This window comes from Siphateles boraxobius, unplaced genomic scaffold (genome assembly GCF_051911475.1).
Source record: "Siphateles boraxobius isolate OS27281-9 unplaced genomic scaffold, OSU_SipBor_1 71, whole genome shotgun sequence".
In the NCBI taxonomy this organism is placed as follows: Eukaryota; Metazoa; Chordata; class Actinopteri; order Cypriniformes; family Leuciscidae; genus Siphateles; species Siphateles boraxobius.
In genome coordinates, this window is record NW_027509199.1 from 161,653 (window position 1) to 184,875 (window position 23,223).

At 39.0% G+C, this 23,223-nt stretch overlaps 1 protein-coding gene across 1 annotated transcript; it reads left to right on the forward strand.

Moving 5' to 3' along the window:
* On the forward strand, positions 1–22,399 carry LOC143724274 (peroxisomal ATPase PEX6-like). Its single transcript, XM_077217251.1, has 17 exons — positions 1–1,155; positions 2,742–2,911; positions 2,997–3,086; positions 3,398–3,503; positions 3,597–3,733; positions 5,049–5,160; positions 8,377–8,576; positions 10,211–10,397; positions 11,413–11,489; positions 11,567–11,699; positions 13,250–13,455; positions 14,745–14,806; positions 14,906–15,014; positions 16,773–16,889; positions 16,971–17,048; positions 17,128–17,267; positions 21,451–22,399. Exons 1-17 carry the CDS (start codon positions 4–6, stop codon positions 21,585–21,587), a joined length of 3,213 nt encoding a protein of 1,070 aa, XP_077073366.1. The 5' UTR covers positions 1–3; the 3' UTR covers positions 21,588–22,399.
* The last annotated feature ends 824 nt before the right edge of the window (positions 22,400–23,223 follow it).

Sequence of the window (23,223 nt, forward strand, 5' to 3'; positions counted from 1 at the left end):
AACATGGCGGCCCCCATGAAGCTGCTGTGTCTTGATGACTTTCCATCACATATCCATCCTCTACACGTGCTTATCAACAAATCACACTTCAGCCAGAAGTTTCCAGACTACACTGAACCCACATACGCGCTGTTATTTTCGCCGACGGACCAAGAGTCACCCTCTAATCGGGGCTTTTTGATGTGCGCGCACATCACTCCAGAGGAAGAGACCGATGTAAACAATCACACGTGTCTCGCTGTGCACGCGAGCAGATCTTTTCTCAAACACTACGGACTGAAGGAGCATTCGCTGGGAACGGTTCGTCCACAGTCCCTACTGCCTTTAAAGAGGATTGTGCTCGGCGCTCGGACGAAGCAGAGCTTTAAATGGGCTTGTTCAGAGCAGTTCTGCAGTGGTTTGCTGGTCCTGTTGTCCTGCCCCGGGCAGACTCTTTTAGCGAGGCAGGGGGACTCGCTTCTGCTCCCCTTCCATCACTCACTGGGCGCTGCGCATGCGCAGATGTCCGAGGTGCTGGTGCTCGAGTGCACACCTGTGAGGCAGGGCAGGATCACAGTGGACACGAGTGTGCTGGTGTCGGACTGCAGAGATCTGGACCTGACCAACACCTCCTCCATCATGAGCACCAGACTGGCATGTTCCTCTCTCTGCGTGTCTGATTTCGCCCACTACGCCAACAGCTTGAGCTCTGCCGGCTCTCTGCTCAACAGCAAAGTCTTAGACTTCAGTGCTTTCTTACAGGCTCTTGAATGCAGACTTGACATCCGGGTGGTTGATGTCTCCGATCTCCAGAAACCAGGAGGAATCCTGTCCAGACTAGAGCCGGGTGAAGGCTTGGACGTTGACAGCTGTGTATTTGTGAGCAAGAGCTTGTTGCTGAAGCTGGGTGTGTTTAACAGGGAGTGGGTCATAGTGTCCGTCCCAGCGGACAAGGCCAGGAAGACTCCTGTGTCTGCGAGTCCTGTCCTGGGACCGGGCGAGAGCGGCTGGAAGAGGCCGGGACGGGTTCATCTGGCCTCAGTCACAGCCTTCGACACGCTTCCACACCAGCACATGGATGGGAATGACAGTGTGGGCTTGATCTCAGCGGTTCAGTGGTTTAACCTGTCGGGGGGGATGGCACTGCCTGTCGGGAACAAGGCTATCAAAATTAAGGTGAAGACGTCTGGAATAACTCTGATAGGGATGCTCAAGTAATTTGAGTTTTAAAATATTAAATTCTCATTTTAAAATTGGGAATTATAAGAAGAAAAATGTTTTTATCACAATATTACTATTAAAGGAGTAGTTCACTTCAGAATTAAAATGTCCAGATAATTTACTCTCTCCAACGTCATCTAAGATGTTCATGTCTTTCTTTCTTCAATCGAAAAGAAATGAAGGTTTTTGAGGAAAACATTCCAGGATTTTCTCCATATAGTGACTTCAATGGAGTCCAACGGGTTGAAGGTCCAAATGTGAGTTTCAGTGCAGCTTCACAGTCTCGAGTCTGATCTAGACTAACCAGTGGACATTTTCTAAAAAAATAAACATTTATATACTTTTTAACCACAAATGCTCGTCATATCTTGATATTGGGTGATTAAATTATCAGGAAAAAGTGAACTACTCCTTTAAGTGAACATTAGATGAATTGATATAATTTCATTGGTTGGTTTGAGATTAGAATGTTTTGCTAACATTCCCATTAAGTTATGAAAACATTTCTGAACATTGAAAACATCCAGTTTCTTGGTTATATGAACGTAAAGGAAACGTTCTGTTGATTCTTTCGTGGGACACTACTTTTGAATGTTCTCTGAACGCTCTGAAACTAATAGGAACATTACAAAAATGTTAGACAATTTTGAGAACATTAAAGTCTAGATTACTGAAGGAACGTTTTATTAACGTTACTGGAAGGACGTTTGTTCGAAACTTTGAGAGAACCTTGACACAACGTTAGCTAAACTCTGGAGGAAATTCCCTGTTAGCTGAGATTTTCACAACACATTGTTTCAAAGCAGCTATACCGTAATTCATGATGTTAATATATAATATTTTAATATCATGCCTTAAAGTGGCATTTAGCAGATTAGAGTGTGACGATAATATAGTTTAAGTTTTGTGACGATATAAACAATCAAACAGTTGAGATTTGCTATATAATATATAGCCCTATCACTTTACTTGTGTTTACCGGATGCATGCGAATAAAGAATTTATATATATATATATATATATATATATATATATATAACAAATTTATATATATATATATATATATATATATATATATATAACATATGTAGAGCTGTGCGATAAGGTAGTTTACATTTTGCGATGATATAAACAATCATGCAGCTGAGATTTATTATATAGTATAAATCACCTGACGTGAGTTTACAGTACTGAATGGGTTAACCGTGGGTTATTTTTAAATGTGCTTTATAAATAAATAATTAAATGAAATTAATGTCACATTTACGTAGAAAAAGTCTTTATAAATACTGAATTAATTGACTAAATTAGCTACACAAGCATTTTTTTTAAATGCTACAGAGTTCAAGAGGTCATCATTCATAACTGGAATGATTATACACTTTATTTAGTGTTGAACGAGCTGTAAATGAACACTTGTTTGGATCAGAATGAGCAGAAAGGCTCTGCTGGTCTCGGATATCTTCAGTCTGTGTATGGTGATGTCCAGGACGCTGTGCTGTACGATGATGAGCATGTGTGTGTGTGTCTGGATCCAGCAGAGGTGGAGTGAGGAGTCTCAGCACAGCGAGGCTCAGACGTCTGCGAGCGCGTGTCGGTCTGCGGCGCCGGCGTTCGCTCGAGAGCTGCACATCGAAGCCGTCGTGTCTCCTGACTACGCCTCGCACGGGCCCTTCGACACACTCCTGCACACGCACTTCAGCTCACCCAGGTGCTCACTGAGCGTTTCACACGTTCAACAGTCTCTCTCTCTCTGTCTGTGTGTGTTTTTCCCTGAATCCTGTGTGTGTTTCCAGGCTTGTTCAGAAGGGGAATATACTGGGAATCCCGTCGGAAGGACATCCTGATCTGATAGAGAACAGCTCTGAAGGACTCCTCAGCTGCAGGTCTATCTCCAGCAGATCCTCTACTGTCTCGTTTCTGCCCTGTTGTGACGTATATCTGAGTGAAACGCTTCAGGAACAAGAACAAATGTGGGCGGGGCTTGGTTTAGTTGATTGGATGGTTGTGGTTTGCTATTGGCTGATCTCATGTGATTGACAGGTTATAGCCCCACCCTCGTTATCAGAGCAGAGAAGAGATGCTGCAAGAGGAAGATATTCTGATTCAAGAATATAAGGAACATGAATTAAAACAAATGATGATATGCATTTAAAACCTTTGATAGTCAGACTCACACAGGTTTTGTGATTGGCAGGTGGCCATTGCTGTATTTCAGAGTAAAGCAGGTGTGTGGTTTTTCTGCGGAGGAGGACGAGGGTTCTGCATATCTGGCTGATTCCAGTCACACTTCACTATACATGGTGAGAAATGAAGACAGTCGAGAGTCAGAGTCTTCTCTGTGATATCGCACAGAGTCATGTGCAGATTGCTGAAGCTGTGATTGGCTGTCACAGGGAGGCTCCGCCCACAGCCCGTGTCCCTGCTCTGTGCTGCCGAAGGGCTGGTCTCTCTGCAGGAGTCTCAGTCCGGCTGGCCTGTGCAGCGCTGTGGAGAAACTGCTGAGTGCCATCCAGCCGCACCTCACCGAGAGGTACACTTCTGACCTCTTCTCACAGTGTACAGCTGCAGAAAAGGATCTGCAATTCTGCGACATAAACTTGCAATTCTGACTTTTCCCCCTTGCAATTGTTTATTTCACGTAATTCTTACTTTATAACTCAAAATTGCAAGTTTATTTCACGTAATTCTGACTTTATTACTCAAAATTGCTAGTTTGACCTAATTCTGACTTTAAAACTCAAAATTGCGTTTATTTAATGTAATTCTTACTTTATAACTCAAAATTGCAAGTTTATTTCACGTAATTCTGACTTTATTACTCAAAATTGCTAGTTTGACCTAATTCTGACTTTAAAACTCAAAATTGCGTTTATTTAATGTAATTCTGACTTTATAACTCAAAATTGCAAGTTTATTTCACATAATTCTGACTTTAAAACTCAAAATTGTTAGTTTATTTAATGTAATTCTGACTTTATAACTCAAAATTGCAAGTTTATTTCATATAATTCTGACTTTATAACTCAAAATTGCTAGTTTATTTAATGTAATTCTGACTTTATAACTCAAAATTGCAAGTATATTTCATCTAATTCTGACTTTATAACTCAAAATTGTTAGTTTATTTAATGTAATTCTGACTTTATAACTCAAAATTGCAGGTTTATTTAATGTAATTTTACTTTATAACTCAAAATTGCAAGTTTATTTAATGTAATTCTGACTTTATAACTCAAAATTACAAGTTTCACCTAATTCTGACTCTATAACTCAAAATTGCACGTTTATTTCACCTAATTCTGACTTTGTAACTCAAAATTGCAAGTTTATTTAACCTAATTCTGACTTTATACCTCAAAATTGCAAGCTTAAATCTTTGAAAAAAGGGGGCAATTCTGAGAAAAAAAAATCTGACTTAATTTTCACAATCACAACTTCATTTTTTACAATTGCAACTTTATATCTTGCAATTTTGACTTTATAAATTAGTTTATAACTATTTCTGATGTAATTATGACAAAAGCTTCTCGTGTTTATATTAACAGAACCTTGTATCAATATATTAAATAAATTAACCACAATTTTGTGATTCTCTACTGTATATTCTTCAATAAAAACAGTAAGGAGGGAAAAATAGCAACATGATTTCAGTTTACATCTCGATTTTATGTGTTTTTAAGGCTGGATTTAAATGTATTTATTCATGCTAATCTATTAATTGAAGCATGTGTAAGTCCTGCTGCCCTCTGTTGGAGAACTACTTAATTGGAAGATGTTTAACTTGTAGCTGAAGTGACAATATGCTAAATAAAACATTTATATTTTTAAACATTATTATATCGCAGCTCTCTTACATTAACCCGAGGCTGTTCAGTTCTCCTGATGGGTCCGAGTGGCAGTGGGAAAGTTACCGTGGTGAAAGCAGCTAGCAGGAGGCTACATCTGCATCTGATTAAGGTGATCTGGGATTTTCCTTCATTATAGTTCTTGAGTCTTGAGTTTTTCTGCAGTTATGATGAGCATCAAGATCTTCATAAGTTCAGTCTCTCGTGAAGCGCACAGTAAACACAATTGATTCAGATAGAGTTTAATGTTAGCATGTCGCTAACAAACGTGATGCTCTAAGAAGCATAAAAACACAAATATTGGGTGAAATTGTACATTTTATTCATATAATTGACCTATTTTCATAGGTGTTATTTCTGATGTTCTGATATTTAATGGTCTGATATTGAATGGTCTGATGTTCTGATATTGAATGGTCTGATGTTCTGATATTGAATGGTCTGATGTTCTGATATTGAATGGTCTGATGTTCTGATATTGAATGTTCTGATGTTCTGATATTTAATGGTCTGATGATCTGATATTGAATGTTCTGATGTTCTGATATTGAATGGTCTGATGTTCTGATATTGAATGGTCTGATGTTCTGATATTGAATGGTCTGATGATCTGATATTGAATGTTCTGATGTTCTGATATTGAATGGTCTGATGATCTGATATTGAATGTTCTGATGTTCTGATATTGAATGGTCTGATGTTCTGATATTGAATGGTCTGATGATCTGATATTGAATGGTCTGATGATCTGATATTGAATGTTCTGATGTTCTGATATTGAATGGTCTGATGATCTGATATTGAATGGTCTGATGGTCTGATATTGAATGGTCTGATGTTCTGATATTGAATGGTCTGATGTTCTGATATTGAATGGTCTGATGTTCTGATATTGAATGTTCTGATGTTCTGATATTTAATGGTCTGATGATCTGATATTGAATGGTCTGATGATCTGATATTGAATGTTCTGATGTTCTGATATTGAATGGTCTGATGTTCTGATATTTAATGGTCTGATGGTCTGATGATCTGATATTGAATGGTCTGATGTTCTGATATTTAATGGTCTGATGTTCTGATATTGAATGGTCTGATGTTCTGATATTTAATGGTCTGATGGTCTGATGATCTGATATTGAATGGTCTGATGTTCTGATATTTAATGGTCTGATGTTCTGATATTGAATGGTCTGATGTTCTGATATTGAATGGTCTGATGTTCTGATATTGAATGGTCTGATGTTCTGATATTGAATGGTCTGATGTTCTGATATTGAATGGTCTGATGTTCTGATATTTAATGGTCTGATGATCTCATATTGAATGGTCTGATGTTCTGATATTGAAAGGTCTGATGATCTGATATTGAATGGTCTGATGTTCTGATATTGAATGGTCTGATGTTCTGATATTTAATGGTCTGATGGTCTGATGATCTGATATTGAATGGTCTGATGTTCTGATATTGAATGGTCTAATTTTCTGATATTGAATGGTCTGATGTTCTGATATTCAATGGTCTGATGATCTGATATTTAATGGTCTGATGTTCTGATATTGAATGGTCTGATGTTCTGATATTGAATGGTCTGATGATCTGATATTTAATTGTCTGATGATCTGATATTGAATGGTCTGATGTTCTGATATTGAATGGTCTGATGTTCTGATATTTAATGGTCTGATGATCTCATATTGAATGGTCTGATGTTCTGATATTGAAAGGTCTGATGATCTGATATTGAATGGTCTGATGTTCTGATATTGAAAGGTCTGATGATCTGATATTGAATGGTCTGATGTTCTGATATTTAATGGTCTGATGGTCTGATGATCTGATATTGAATGGTCTGATGTTCTGATATTGAATGGTCTAATTTTCTGATATTGAATGGTCTGATGTTCTGATATTCAATGGTCTGATGATCTGATATTTAATGGTCTGATGATCTGATATTGAATGGTCTGATGTTCTGATATTGAATGGTCTGATGTTCTGATATTGAATGGTCTGATGATCTGATATTTAATTGTCTGATGATCTGATATTGAATGGTCTGATGTTCTGATATTGATCTGATATTGAATGGTCTGATGTTCTGATATTGAATGGTCTGATGATCTGATATTGAATGGTCTGATGATCTGATATTTAATTGTCTGATGATCTGATATTGAATGGTCTGATGTTCTGATATTGATCTGATATTGAATGGTCTGATGTTCTGATATTGAATGGTCTGATGATCTGATATTGAATGGTCTGATGATCTGATTTTGAATGGTCTGATGTTCTGATATTGAATGGTCTGATGATCTGATATTGAATGGTCTGATGATCTGATTTTGAATGGTCTGATGTTCTGATATTGAATGGTCTGATGATCTGATATTGAATGGTCTGATGATCTGATATTGAATGGTCTGATGTTCTAATATTGAATGGTCTGATGATCTGATATTTAATTGTCTGATGATCCGATATTGAATGGTCTGATTATCTGATATTTAATGGTCTGATGATCTGATATTGAATGGTATGATGTTCTGATATTGAATGGTCTGATGATTTGATATTGAATGGCCTGATATTCTGATATTGAATGGTTTGATGGTCTGATATTGAATGGTCTGATGTTCTGACATTTAATGGTCTGATGATCTGATATTGAATGGTCAGATGTTCTAATATTGAATGGTCTGATATTCTGATATTGAATGGTCTGATGTTCTGATATTGAATGGTCTGATGTTCTGATATTTAATGGTCTGATGATCTGATATTGAATGGTCTGATGTTCTGATATTGAATGGTCTGATGTTCTGATATTTAATGGTCTGATGATCTGATATTGAATGGTCTGATGTTCTGATATTTAATGGTCTGATGATCTGATATTGAATGGTCAGATGTTCTAATATTGAATGGTCTGATATTCTGATATTGAATGGTCTGATGTTCTGATATTGAATGTTCTGATGTTCTGATATTGAATGGTCTGATGATCTGATATTGAATGGTCTGATGATCTGATATTGAATGGTCTGATGTTCTGATATTGAATGGTCTGATGATCTGATATTGAATGGTCTGATGTTCTGATATTTAATGGTCTGATTTTCTGATATTGAATGGTCTGATTATCTGATATTGAATGGTCTGATGTTCTGATATTGAATGGTCTGATGATCTGATATTGAATGGTCTGATGGTCTGATATTGAATGGTCTGATGGTCTGATATTGAATGGTTTGATGGTCTGATATTTAATGGTCTGATGATCTTATATTTAATGGTCTGATGATCTGATGTTCTCCCGCTCAGGTGGACTGTGTGACTCTCTGCGCCGACACTGCAGCCGCGTGCGAGGCTAAGATGAAGTCAGTCTTCGAGAGAGCAGAGCTCCATCACCCATGTGTTTTGCTGATGAGAAACCTGCATCTGCTCGGCCAACGGGACGGCACCGAGACCGACTCCAGGGTCACGGCCTCGCTCTGCCGGCTCGTGGCAGATGCTCATGCCAGGTGAGGCTCAGACACTACAACACCTGCAGCGTGAAGGGAAGTTCTGCTGGTTTATCACTAGTGATCGACCGATATTGATTTTTTATAACCGATACCGATACAGATTATTTGCATGTGTATGTGCCCGATAACCGATATGCAGAACCGATATTTATTTACTGTTATACTTCTGTTTTTGGCACAATTATTACAACACAAATGAACTGAACAAACCATTTTATTTATAACAATCACTCCCTCCTTGCATACAAAAAAAAAACCTTTATATTTATACACAAATAAATAGAGGGGTCTGAGTCTAAAAAATAAAATGCACTGTTACTAAGTGTCTTTGTTTAAAAATAAAAGCTTTGATGAGGTAAAAAATAAAGCACAAAAACTATTCTAACATATTTGGATATGTTTATTTGTTTTCATAAATGGTAAACTAATCAAATTACAATAAAAACATTTATATTATTACATTATATAATTTATATCTAAATTATACATATCATTTATAAGCATCAGCAGCAACAATGTTAACAATAGGCAAAATAAATGTTAAAAGTCTAATGTTTTCATATGGAAAAAATAATTGACAGGGGAGTCATATCACCTTTGCAGAAATGTAATTCATTTTAAACAGTTTTAGAAGGTTTATGTGCCGTTTAATAGGTTTAAACTAAGAGTGAGGAATAATTCACTGGGTAATATTAATTCACTGCATAATATTAGCTGGAATAGCCTATAACATCAGGAAAGTAACAAACAAAACAGCATATACATCATTGCATTTTCCAACTAGTATGTTATTAATTATTATTAATATTTTTGTCGGTCTAGATCATGAAATGCTTTATGACAAAGTGCTGTTTATCTATGCATTTACACATAACTATAACATTAGGCTATACGTTACTCAACCGCGATCGCGCGTGCAGATAATAAATAATTAATTTCCACAAAGCGGTATATTTAGATGTGTATTAGCGAAATAATTGCTATGTAGTAAATGATAATATAATCTAGGGTGTTTAAACAAGATAATCTTGTCAAAAGTTTCATTCAGTGGCCGTGCTTGAGCATTCCTGATCATCAACCCAGTGAGTGCTCAGCAATATGAACGACCTTTTTTTTCGAGACTAATGGTGAGCAAATACAACAGATAGAGAATTAAATTCAGCGCTTTTATTTTCAACATGCACTCATTCATGTCTGTTTTATTTAATTAATGTAAAGTTACGTCTTTATTGGGGAAGGACATGACGGATTACGCTACGTGGCTCAATGAGTTCGTCTCAATTTTTTAGAACCAAGCTGCATAAATAAACTATATCAGGCATTTATGTCTCAAATCTCATTTCTGCATGCATGTCTGTTATGTTAAATAAAGTTGAATAATTAAAGCAAAGCAAGTAGAACATATACTTTACCTGTGCACAGAGTTGTTATTGACTGATCTCCTCAGACGCGGGCTGCAATGGCGGAATTCTCAAAACGGCCACAAGATGGCGCAGTTTATCGGAAAATCCGATATTACAAAACCGATTCCCGATTATGGGAAAATGCTTAAATATCGGGAAAAATATCGGTAAACCGATACATCGGTCGATCACTATTTATCACCCTGGCCCTCTCCTCTTCTCCTGCAGTGTAGTTGTGGTGGGGTCTGTGAGCGGACAGAGAGAGTTGTCCTCAGATGTGATGGCAGCGTTTGTGCACCAGGTGGCGATAGAGAGCCTGTGCGAGGAGCAGCGCAGGACGATGCTGGCCAGCCTCAGTGAGGACCTGCTATTGGGAAAAGACGTCAATCTGGGCAAGATAGCCAAACACACAGCTGTGAGAACATCATCTGACTGATCATCCATCTCTGCTTTCAATGGAAATTGCTGCATTGAGGGAGTAGTTGACTTCAGAATTAAAATATCCTGATAATTTACTTACCCCTACATCATCCAAGCTGTTCATGTCTTTCGTTCTTTAGTCGAAAAGAAATGAAGGTTTTTGAGGAAAACATTCCAGGATTTTCTCCATATAGTGACTTCAATGGAGTCCAACGGGTTGAAGGTACAAATGTGAGTTTCGGTGCAGCTTCAAAGTCTCGACACGATCCAGCCGAGGAATAAGAGTCTGATCTAGACAAACTATTGCTCATTTTATAAAAAAAACAAACATTTATATACTTTTAACCACTAATGCTGGTCTTGCACTAGCTGTGATGAGACGCACATTACGTACTCACGCTGAAAGGACACGCGTGACGTAGGCGGAAGAACCGACCCAGTGTTTACAAAGCCAACATCCAAAGACTAAGTCAAACACCATTTACAAAAAATAAATAAAATAAAGGGTAAAACAACGATGTCGGACGATTTTGAAGTTGGAGGAAAAAATGAGAGTTTTTGGCCCTACTCTACCTTTTTGAACCGGAGCACGCTTGAATTTTCCAACATAATGCATGAAGTCGTGGACGTGCAAGACGAGCATTTGAGGTTAAAAAGTATATAAATGTTTTTTTGTTATAAATGTCCGCTGGTTTGTCTAGATAAGACTCTTATTCCTCGGCTGGATCGTGTCGAGACTTTGAAGCTGCACTGAAACTCACATTTGGACCTTCCATTGGACTCCATTGAAGTCACTATATGGAGAAAATCCTGGAGTGTTTTCCTCAAAAAACCTTCATTTCTTTTCGACTGAAGAAAGAAAGACATGAATATCTTGGATGACATGGGGAAGACTAAATTAAAAGGAAATTTAAATCTGAAGTGAACTAAACCTTTAAATCACATTACGGAGGTAAAATGGATTCCCAGAACCGTTTCTTGTTGACTTTGTTTCTGTGTTGTTTCTGTAGGGTTTTGTTTTAGGAGATCTTTGCGCACTTCTTACCAATGCTGGAAGAGCCGCTCACAGAAGACTTCTGAAGACCTAGTAAGTGTTTGGCTGCGCTCAGTGTCTCCACTCATGGTTTTTGTTCCTGAAACTGTAGAGGTGTTTTTGCTGTGTAGTTTTCCAGAAGGGGCGAGTGAACAGGACGAGGAGGATCTGTGTGTGTCTGGCGTGAGCGTCTCGTCTGAGGACTTCAGCTCGGCACTGGACGTCCTGCAGGACGCACATGCACACGCCATTGGAGCGCCTAAAGTACAGCTGCCATGTTTTTTGTGTTTTCTTAGAACAGAAGTACTCTTTAGCATACTTTAAAAATCAGTTCTTATTATAAAAATAATATATTTTTGATAAGAATTTACAGTTACACTTTATTCTTTGTTACATTGTAATTATACATTCAAGTACTGAGTAATAATAATTAAATGAATGTACTGATATAGGGTTAGGTTTATGATTAGTTGCATGTACTTATGCATAATTTTCTGTTATTACTATAATAACTACATGTATAACAAGGTCACTGTAAAATAGTGATTTTACATACATATAACATATACTCAAGTGCAAGCTGAATGTAATGTTTTTGCACAATTAATTGCATGTTCATTGCAAATCAATTTATTTTACATTTAAATACAATTAGCTGAACTTTAGAGTGTTTTTGACCCACTTAAGTAGGACTTCGAGGCATAGGGAGCTGCACGAGTCTATGGCAGAGAAGCCCACCAGAGCGCCAGAATGAGTGTCTGGCTATAAAGCAGGAGATCTGACATACTGTAGGATCCTCAGATTAAATCAGTCTGAAGCGACAAACTCTTTGTCATGCAGCAATATAGCACGGCCTGAAACGCAGTCAAGTCACCTTTATTTATATAGCGCTTTTTACAATACAGATTGTTTCAAAGCAGCTTTACAGAGATAACAGGAAAATAATGTTGTAATAATATTGTTAAATATAAAATTAAATGTCCCCAACTAAGCAAGCCTAAAGCCAATGGTGAAAAAGGCGACAGTTCCCGCATCTCAGGGAACCGAGGTTACGTAAGTAACCGAGTTGAGAGGGAGAAGACCCTCTGAACCTTTACTTGCGTAACCTCGCTTCCCTGAGATACGGGAACGAGTACTGCGTTTCAGGCCGTGCTATATTGCTGCACGTCTCAGAGTTCGTCACTTCAGTCTGATTAAATCTGAGGATCCTACAGTATGTCAGATCGCCTGCTTTATAGCCAGACACTCATTCTGGCGCTCTGGTGGGCTTCTCTGCCATACACTCGTGCAGCTCCACTGCAGAATTCGGAGAAAAAGCAGTTTTCCCCATAACAGCATCTAGCGACACAGTACGAGTAAAGCATCTCAGGGAACCGAGGTTACGTAAGTAACCGAGTACGTTTTTATACGAAAATGCACTTGTTAAAAGTGCACTTAAGTGTGTTAAGAAACAGTCATAAAAGTGTCTCTCTTTAAGTGCACTTAAGTGGATTTTTTTTTATTAATAATACGTTATATGCCAGTAAAGTAATTAAAAAATATACTTTTTTAGATTTGAAATACACTACAAGTGCACATTCAATACAATTAAAAGCACTTTTTTTTCTCACAGGTATTGTTTTCATGTTTAAAGCACATTCAATACAATTAAAAGCACTTTTTTTCCTCACAGGTATTGTTTTCATGTTTAAATGTGTTCTTAAAGTCATCAGAACATTGTCATAATTTACTATTTACTGAAGTAGCAGTAAAGTGTGATGATTGGAGCTGTGTTTGCGCTGAAGGCTGAGAGCTAGTCGTCTGGTGTGTGTCAGATCCCGGCGGTGCGATGGCAGGACGTCGGTGGACTGCAGCAGGTGAAGGAGGAGATTCTGGACACCATTCAGCTTCCCCTGGATCACCCGGAGCTGCTCTCGCTGGGCCTGCGGCGCTCCGGCCTGCTGCTCTACGGGCCGCCCGGCACCGGCAAAACCCTGCTGGCGAAAGCCGTCGCCACCGAATGCACCATGACCTTCCTCAGGTGAGTGTGTGAGGAGTGCAACACAATGAATCAACATGCTTTATAGTGCTGGGCGGTATACCGGTGTTTAGGGCTGTAACAATACACCAAACCCAAGATTCGGTTCGTATAACGATTTTTGAGGAGAGAAAAAAAGAGAGATTTTGAGGGAACAAAAGATATTTTTATTAAATAACATTTGAAAATCCTACAGGTAAATCTTCTATAAATATTTGTGAGTCTTCATTTTCTTTTGTTTGCCTACTCCAGTTCTTGTTAAAACTCACTAGATATGTTTATTCTGTGCATTTTGGGCACTTTTTGTGTGAAATCATATTTATTTCGTCCATCAAAATCGTGCTTTCACTTTAATTGAGCGTGAAAATAGACTCTGCGCCGAAACCCGGGCTTCACTGCTGCTCACTCGGCGAATTTATCCTCAACTAGTTTAGTGGTGTAGGTCTACGTATTTTATAATGTTAACTTATACTACTAATAGTAATTTAAAGATGTGGTAGCACTGGATCACAGGATAACTCTGGGAGTTGGGAGGGGTGTGTGGCGATTCTGTCTTCTCACACAGGCTCGTGGATCTGAGTGTCTCATTTCGGTTTCATATCGCATATCATTACAGCCCTATCGGTGTTTATTGTTGGGAACGCGGCGCGACACTGTTTGAGAGGGTCTTTTCACTGTTCACTGTGGTGATGCTCAGATGTGTGTGTTACTGAGCCTGACGGTGAAGATGGAGAGGTTAAACTATAATTGATCGCTGTCAAATTATATTGGTGTGTCCCATACATTGGTTCACAATATCAACACTGCCCGCCACAAATAGACTTTCCAGAAGGTTTTGACATCGTTGAATAAACATGAGAGCTGCACGTTTCTCTCGTTTTTTTGGCACCGGTGATTTAATGAACGTATCTTTGAAGGAAACTGACTGTTTTTAGAAAAGTTTATCTTTCTTTCTCTTTCCTGATAAAGCAGTGTTTACGAACGAGATCTGTGCCTCTCCTGCTGGCACATCTTTGTAAACACTGCAAACCTGTATTAATACTAGTGTGGATTTTTTCTACAATATTCACTCATGAAAGTAAAATAGGGCAGTTTAAGTCAATCTACTGCAGTATTTCCTCTCTCAATCAGTAGAAATTGTGGTTAACACTCAGTCATGCTTGAAACAAATAATACTACCGCAATATACCGTGAAACCGGTATAATTTTGAAAAATACCGTGATATAAATTTTTGGTCATACCGCCCAGCACTAGCTTTCATATAATGACTGTGTGTGGTGTTTGTTTTCAGTGTGAAGGGTCCTGAACTCATCAACATGTACGTCGGTCAGAGTGAAGAGAACATTCGAGAGGGTAAGAGTAACTAAATTAACTCAATCTAGTGATGCATATGAGCTGATTTCCACTATATTGTATTGAGCTTGTTACTGTTTCCCCCTCGGTCTCCGTCAGTGTTCAGTAAGGCCAGAACTGCTGCTCCCTGTATTATTTTCTTCGACGAGCTGGACTCTTTGGCTCCTAATAGAGGCCACAGTGGAGACTCAGGAGGGGTGATGGACAGGTCAGCATCACAAAACCTTAACGCTAACGCCACATGTGCACATTGTTGCTGCTAAACTTAAAAAAATAGCAACACTAGTTCTTCTGTATTAGTAGTACTTGGGTATGAGAATGCGGTATAATTAATAAGGCCCTAATATACTTCAAGAACTGGTGTAACGTCATTTGGAAAAGTTTGTTTCGGGAGTTCGTAACAGCTTACTGAAGGAACTGTCCATAAAGTTTCCACGAACTGCCATTGGTCCGTGACAGTGATGCGGCAGGTGGGTGTGGCTCTGAGGCTCCGCCTTCTTCTCTGGGTCATTTTCGAAATTTTGAAACACTGTTGTATATATCGCCCTATGTGAGTTTGCTACATTACATGCATATATATCCAACTTTATATAAAGAGCTGGGTGATAATATAGTTCACATTATGTGATGATAAATATAATCAAGATTTTCTATATTATTTATTACTTAATGTGAATACACTGTATGAATTGATGGATATACTTATATATTCAACTTTATATAGAGAGCTGTGCGATAATATAGTTTACATCTTGTGACGAGATTTGTTATATATTATAAATTGCTTTCCATTCTATATATAACTAACTATATATAAAACTACTTATAGTACTTATAGTGGTTGTAGGTTGGAGTTATTAATTTGTTATGTGGTCATATCGAGGATTAGGAAACCTGTATATGTTCTTAATTTATAACAGTTTGATGACCAGACTAATTACAAGTACAGCAACAAAGTTAACTGTCCACCACCACTAGATGCAATGTTTACTTAAAGGTGCAGTGTGTAAACATTTTGAGTATCTATTAACAGAAATGCAATATGACATCCATAATATGTGTTCATTGGTGTATAAAGAACTTACTTAATAAACCGTAATGTTTTTATTACCTTAGAATGAGGCATTTATATCTACATAGGCGCGGGAATCCCCTTCTATGAAGGTCGACATATTGTGACGTCATGTTTCTACTGTAGCCGACAGTGAACAAACAGCGCTACAGAGCGCGTTTCCTCACTACCTTGAAAGAGAAGCCGCAGAAAGCTAGAAGCTAGCCATAAACATCGTGAGTAGTGACTTTTCCCTTGTCAGTGGTGTAAATATGTAGTTGTATTGTTTCATGTAACTTAGTTCTTCTCCCTCGCTGTGTTATGGCTTTGCTATGTGGGGATAAATGTGCTGGTTACGTTCGTGAGACAGCTGATTAGTAGGCTACACTAGGCTAAAAAAAGAGTCTTGTCATTGACCGTAAAACAGTTAGAGGTTAATGTTAGAGTAAACAGTTAACTGTTACATTAGTTACAGTTAACTAATTAGAGGTTAATTAGAGGTTACAGTTAAACTGTAATGTGATGATAAATTCTTAATAAAATATACACAATGTTTTTAATTTTCTTAATAACAATTACAAGACCTACGATTCATTTTTTACAGTGTAGTTTCTTAACTTTTTGATTAATATAGATATTTTTAAATAAGGAGTTTGTTCAATAGCATGTTAGTTTTTTTATTTTGTGTCGTGAATCAAGAAACCTCAATTGTATTGGTCAAAGGATTGTTTGATTGGCAGACACTTTTAACCAAAGGGACTTGCATTGCATTGTTGGTACTCGTTCTATCAGCTATTGATTTCCCTGGGAATCGAACCCATGATATTGGCGATGCTAGTGCCATGATCTACTGTTTGAGCTACAAGACGGCTTGTTGCATCATGATAAGCCACGTTCTGTCACTTGTATCACTAGGGTTGTGTCGCAGCTTTTAGCTGAGCTGGATGGTCTTCATTCATCTGGAGACGTCTTTGTGATCGGAGCAACTAATCGTCCTGATCTGCTGGACCAATCATTGCTCAGGCCTGGCAGGTAAACAGATTCACATAACAGCTCTGCAATCGTTGTCTTGAAATGAAATGCATGCATTCTAACAATTTTGCCCTTTTTCAGATTTGATAAGTTGGTGTATGTTGGCGTGAATGAAGACAGAGAGTCGCAGCTGCAGGTTCTGAAGGCAATCTTACGCAAGTGAGTGTCTGTCATGACGTTCCTCTCTCTCAGTGCTTTAGTGTGTTACTGGTAGTGACTCTCTGCTTTCTGCTTGGAGGTTTAAAGTGGATCCCAGCGTGTGTCTGTCGGAGGTCGTGGAGTCCTGCCCTCCTCAGCTGACCGGAGCCGATCTCTACGCGCTCTGCTCCGATGCCATGATGTGCGCTATCAAGAGGAAGATTTCACTCATCACTGAAGGTATGTGACAAGCAAATATTCAGTGCAGAGCAACAAATGTGGAAACCATCGGCTTTTTTGATTATATTACGCTGGGCTGACTAACCATGTCAAACTAAATGGCAAATGTTTGATGAAAATGCCATCACCTTCAGATCCTCAGAGCAATTATCATGCATTTCTGATTATTATCAATGTTGAAAACAGTTGTGCTGCTTCATATTGTTGTGGAAGCCGTGACACACTACCATTCAATGGTTTGGTGTAAGATTTATAAAAAAAAAGATAGAAATTAATACTTTTATTCAGCAAGGATGCATTCAATTGATCAAAAGGGACAGTAAAGACATTTATAATGTGAAATATATCAAATAAATGCTGTTCCTTTAAACTTTCTATTCATCAAAAAATCCTGGAAAAAATCACAGTTTCCACAAAAATGTTGAGGCTTTCAACATTGACAATTATATGAACCATTATTAATAATTGAACAATGATAATAGTGTAGCAACAAATCATCATATGAGAATGATTTCTGAATCATGTGACACTGAAGACTGGAGTAATGATGCTGAAAATTCAGCTTTGATCACAGGAATACATTACACTTTACTATTATCACGTCTTGCCTTAGTTTCAGTTTCTGTCAGTGTGTTTATTTTCCAGTGTTCCTTTGTTCTCCTTATCCTGCCACTAATCAGTTGTGATGGATACTCATTTACGATCACACCTGTTAGTCTTTAAGTTAATCCTCATTGTGTATTTAAGTTCCTCATTTCCTTTCATTCATTGTTGATTTTTGTTTGTGATATGCACACAGTTTGTTTGTCTTTCTTCACTTGGATTAGTAAACTACATTTATATTGGAATTCCTGTGTCTACCTTCCTCTTCTTGGACTAAGCATGATAGATACTCGACCTAGAAAGGATTTATATGGAGCATGCAGTGGACTTTATCTTCCTCAATTTTTAGACTTCACAATAAGTTTTTGTCAGCTCACCCATCACTTTAATTTTAATAACGAAACAATTAAGTAATCTTACTGGGTTGGAGCTAATTATTATTGCCCGCCGGACCCACCCGACATGACCAGAGGAAGCTGGAGAGAAGCCCTCCTCAGGTGTCTGCAGTGCGCATGTCCCCAGCTAATGCCATCGCTCACGGCCAGCAACTTCCTTGCCTCCGCTGGTTCCCTCCAGTCCCTTGTCTCCTCCTCTATTGGTTCCACCCTTCAGGTTCGATTCGCCGCGTATCTTCCGGTCACCAGCTCTGCCTTGGAGAGTGGATCCCCTGGCTCGGGCCCCCAATCCAGTTTCTGCTCCTCGACGCCTCGGCTCCACCTGGGACCGTTGTCCTCACGCCTCCACCTCACAAATGGATCAGGAATTCCAGTTTCAGTTTCCTGTGTGATTCTTTTGTTCAGTCCAGTCTTCTGTCATGATACGAGGTGAGACAGGGAGATGAACTGAACAGGTTTTTATTCACAGATAGGTTTTGATCTTTTGGATCGTCAAACAGGTAAGTAAAGAGCATAAGCAGTACAAAGGACAGTCACACTTAACCGACAAGTCTCTCTCTTTGCAGGATGGAAGAAGCGCACGCAGATGAGATACAGTCTGATATATCGGTAGCTTGAGGAGGACGAAGAAGGTAAGCAAACACAGGTGAGCTGTGTGCTTATGAATGGTGTTTGATGAGGAAGCGACAGGTGTGGCAGGTTAGTATTCCATTGTGAACGCTTGGGTGGAGCTGATGGACCTGGTGAGCGTTCAGGCCTTCATCGACTGGGAATTTCATCTCAAAGAAACTTCTCAAACACCTCAGAATCAAGAAACTCCCCTGTTTAAAAATCCTGAACATCCATTCGATCCTGGGTGAGCTGCTTTGTCGAGGAATCATCACTCACTGTACACCATGTATCACGCTCAGTATTGGAGGGAGGAGATCTCACTTCTGGTGCTGGAAGGCTAAACCACTGATATCATCCTGGGAAACCCATGGATACAGATCCCCTCACCTAACGTTTCCTGGTCTACTGGAGAAATAACTGAGTGGAGCGAGTACAGCTTTGATCATTGTCAACAACTTCTAGTCAATCTCAACTCCACCACCATTGAGTCCAGAGGTGCAGTCCACCGTGTGTGTGCAGGAAGCATACAGGGCATTCACGGATGTGTTCAGCAAGCAACCGGCAACTAAACTTCCACCTCAACGGCCTTGGGACTGCGCCATCGAGCTGGTACCTGGTGCCACGCTGCCCAAGGGTAGAATCTATCCTCTATCAATCCTGGAGGCAGAGGCTGGAGACATGGATGAATACATCAAGGAGGCCTTTAAAGGGATAGGTCACCCAAATATTAACAGATTATGAGTCTATGAGGCAATAGGGCCCAAGATTTGCTTGGTAACAAACATTCTTCAAGATATCTTCCATTGTGTTAAGCAGAACAAAGAAATGTATACAGGTTTGGACCACATTGAGGGTGAGTAAATGACAGAATTTTCATGTGGTTAACTATCCCTTTTAACAAGGGTTCATCCAACCATCTACTTCCCCTGCTGCTTCTTCGTGGCAAAAAAGAACGTAGGCTTGAGGCCGTGTATTGACTACAGATCTCTGAATGACCAGACGGTCAAGCATCATTATCCTCTTTCCCTGGTTCCAACAAAATGAGAGTTTCCTGGGTTACATTATTGACGGATGTGGCATCCAGATGGACCAGGGGAAGGTCCATGCTATCAGGAACTGGCTACAACCCACTCCCATCAAAGAGCTTCAACGTTTTCTGTATGAAAATGCATATTCTATAGGAAATTCATCGCCAACATCAGCTTGATTGCCTCTCCCATCACTTTATTACTGTGAACAGCCCAAGTCTCTGTCTTTCAAATCCAGCGTCCACTGAAGCATTTAACCAACTGAAAGAAGCCTTTTGCACCGGTGTCACGGATTCAGCCCCCATGCCATCAGCACCAGGTCCATCAGCACCAGGTCCATCAGCATCAGGTCCATCAGCTCCAAGTCCATCAGCTCCAGGTCCATCAGCTCCAGGTCCATCAGCTCCAGGTCCATCAGCTCCAGGTCCATCAGCTACAGGTCCATCAGCTACAGGTCCATCAGCTCCAAGTCCATCAGCTCCAGGTCCATCAGCACCAAGTCCATCAGCTCCAGGTCCATCAGCTCCAGGTCCATCAGCTACAGGTCCATCAGCTACAGGTCCATCAGCTCCAAGTCCATCAGCTCCAGGTCCATCAGCTCCAAGTCCATCAGCTCCAGGTCCATCCGCTACAGGTCCATCAGCTCCAGGTCCATCAGCACCAGGTCCATCAGCACCAGGTCCATCAGCACCAGGTCCATCAGCTCCAGGTCCATCAGCTCCAGGTCCATCAGCTACAGGTCCATCAGCTCCAGGTCCATCAGCTACAGGTCCATCAGCTCCAGGTCCAGGTCCATCAGCTCCAGGTCCATCAGCTCCAGGTCCATCAGCTCCAGGTCCATCAGCTCCAGGTCCATCAGCTCCAGGTCCATCAGCTCCAGGTCCAGGTCCATCAGCTCCATGATGGACCTGGTGCTGATGGACCTGGACCTGGTGCTGATGGACCTGGAGCTGGTGCTGATGGACCTGGAGCTGATGGACCTGGTGCTGATGGCATGCGGGCTGAATCCGTGACACAGACTCAACATGTTAAAAGTTTTCACTCCAGTGCAAATATTTGCAGTAAATTAAGAAACAACCATCAAAACAGTGTCTGTTCATTTGACAGTTCTACAGCTGAGATCCTGTTTATTTGTGAAGTTTCAAGAAAATTTTTTTCAAACCGAGAAGAAATTAAAACATTACATTTTATGCTGGAAACCCATGTGCTCACATTCCAGGTACTCTTCGATTCATAATGCATGTACTCTTCCTGCAGACATTATTCAATTGTCGTCTCCTACCATCCTTTATTTCTTTCAAGCAAGATAGTTTGTTATTTATCTGTTTAATTACACAGACTTGTATAGGAAACACTATCGCACACGGATGTACTGAGATTGATCACCACAGTAATGTTTGAGTATGTGCACCTGAGAAGTGATGACGTCTGTGTTTGTCTACTTGAATAAAGGATGTTTCTGGCCTGACTCTTTGTCTGTCTCTCTGGTTCTTTCTCAAAGTCTGGACTACGTTCCTTCATCTCTCTTCATGTGTGTGTCTGCAGGTGTGGACTCGGAGGCCGGCGCTCTGACTCTGTGTTCAGAAGACTTCAGACAGGCTCTGTCCGGCCTTCAGCCGTCCGTCTCTGAACAGCAGCTCGACAGATACAAACTCATCCAGCAGAAGTTCACCACAACATAACACTCATCCGGCTGAAATCATTACTCTAGTGCTGAATCGGGAAGCTTTGCACCGTGTCCTAACCAGACCTGATGTGATCAAGCTACTTTCAGTGGTGCACACTGTGTAATTGTAGAAGAGACTTGTCTGGTTAGGACACAGTAGAAATGATTTCTAAAGAAAACTAAAAAAGAGCATAAAATATGTAGTAAGTGGAACCTGCTCACGTTCACTTTCCTATCCCGCAGGATTTCTTTACATATTCCTTAATGGGTTTCAGACTTAATGCTTGAACGGAAATCAGTCAGGCGGAAAAATGCAGAAAGTCTTAATGCTAAGAGATGAGATTAAATATAATTTATGACTAGCACTGCAATAACCACAACTAAAGAGAAAGCGTTCAGCTAGACAGTGTGAGTTAATGTGTTTGTGATGAATTCGTGATTTTTCATAAAAAAACACAATATAAAATAGAACAGTTCACTTGAATCTTCCTCCTCAGGGGTTTCATTTAAACACACATTGGTCACACTTTATATCAAGTGCTTAGTTTTAGATCATTTAAGTAATAAACAATTAATTTGCTATGCAAAAGTTAAAAAGAGCTGATAACAGTGATTTATGTCTGTATATTTTTTTGAAATGTTAATAAGGAATAATTTTTTTTAAAAGAGACATTTTCTTGTTTTATAAATATGTAATTACTACTTAATTACTGTGTTGTTACTATATATAACAAAGGAAAAATGAACGACTTAATATAAAGTGTTACCATGTTTATTCAAAGAATTACTAAAAAGAAAACTGAAAGTAAATGTGATTCTTCAAACAAATCTACGTGTCTGCTTTAACATAGTAGATAGAAGACAATATGAACACAAAAGACACAACTGTTCAAAAGATTAATGAATTGTGTAAATTTCAAACTGTGCAAGCATATATTTTGACTCATTGTGCTGTAGCTTGATGCTGGAATCAAGTGCGAATGAGTGAATCTTATGAAAACCTTCAAGAAATGTCATTTTTCACCCCAAAATCTGAAGAAAATGTATCATTTATCATTTAAAATTATAATTAATAAAATAATATATGTATTAAATCATTAATAAAATATACAAATTATATTTTGCTTAAATAAAATGTAATTAAAATTATGATTGTTTTACTTTATTGTTGATTTAATGTTTATAAATGCGCTCAGGCAGGATGGTATTTATTGCTGTACTATAGTAATGAGAATCCAATGAAAATAACTACTGTGGAAAAAAAGAAAACTGTCCATATGTATTTCAGTAATAAGATTTTTTTTTTGTGTGTGTGTGTGTGTGTGTGTGTGTAAAATGTGCCTAATTCATGAAAATAATGTCACGGTGTAAAAAAAACCTTTTTTTCTTCTGATTTTGAGGTGATTTATGAGCAATACTGGACATGCTTCATGAAATACACATAACAAGTAATGCAGTTTTGAATTAAAATGTTCATTCAAAATTATGTGGATGTCTTTAGTAACAACCAATAGTCACATACATGAAATAGCTGCTTGAAACCTTTTTAAATAAAGAAAATTCAATCATGTTTTTTATGCATTTTCTCATGAAAGTTTTTGATTGTTAAATGATAGTAGGGCCACAAAATGATTCATCTGGATTGTGATATG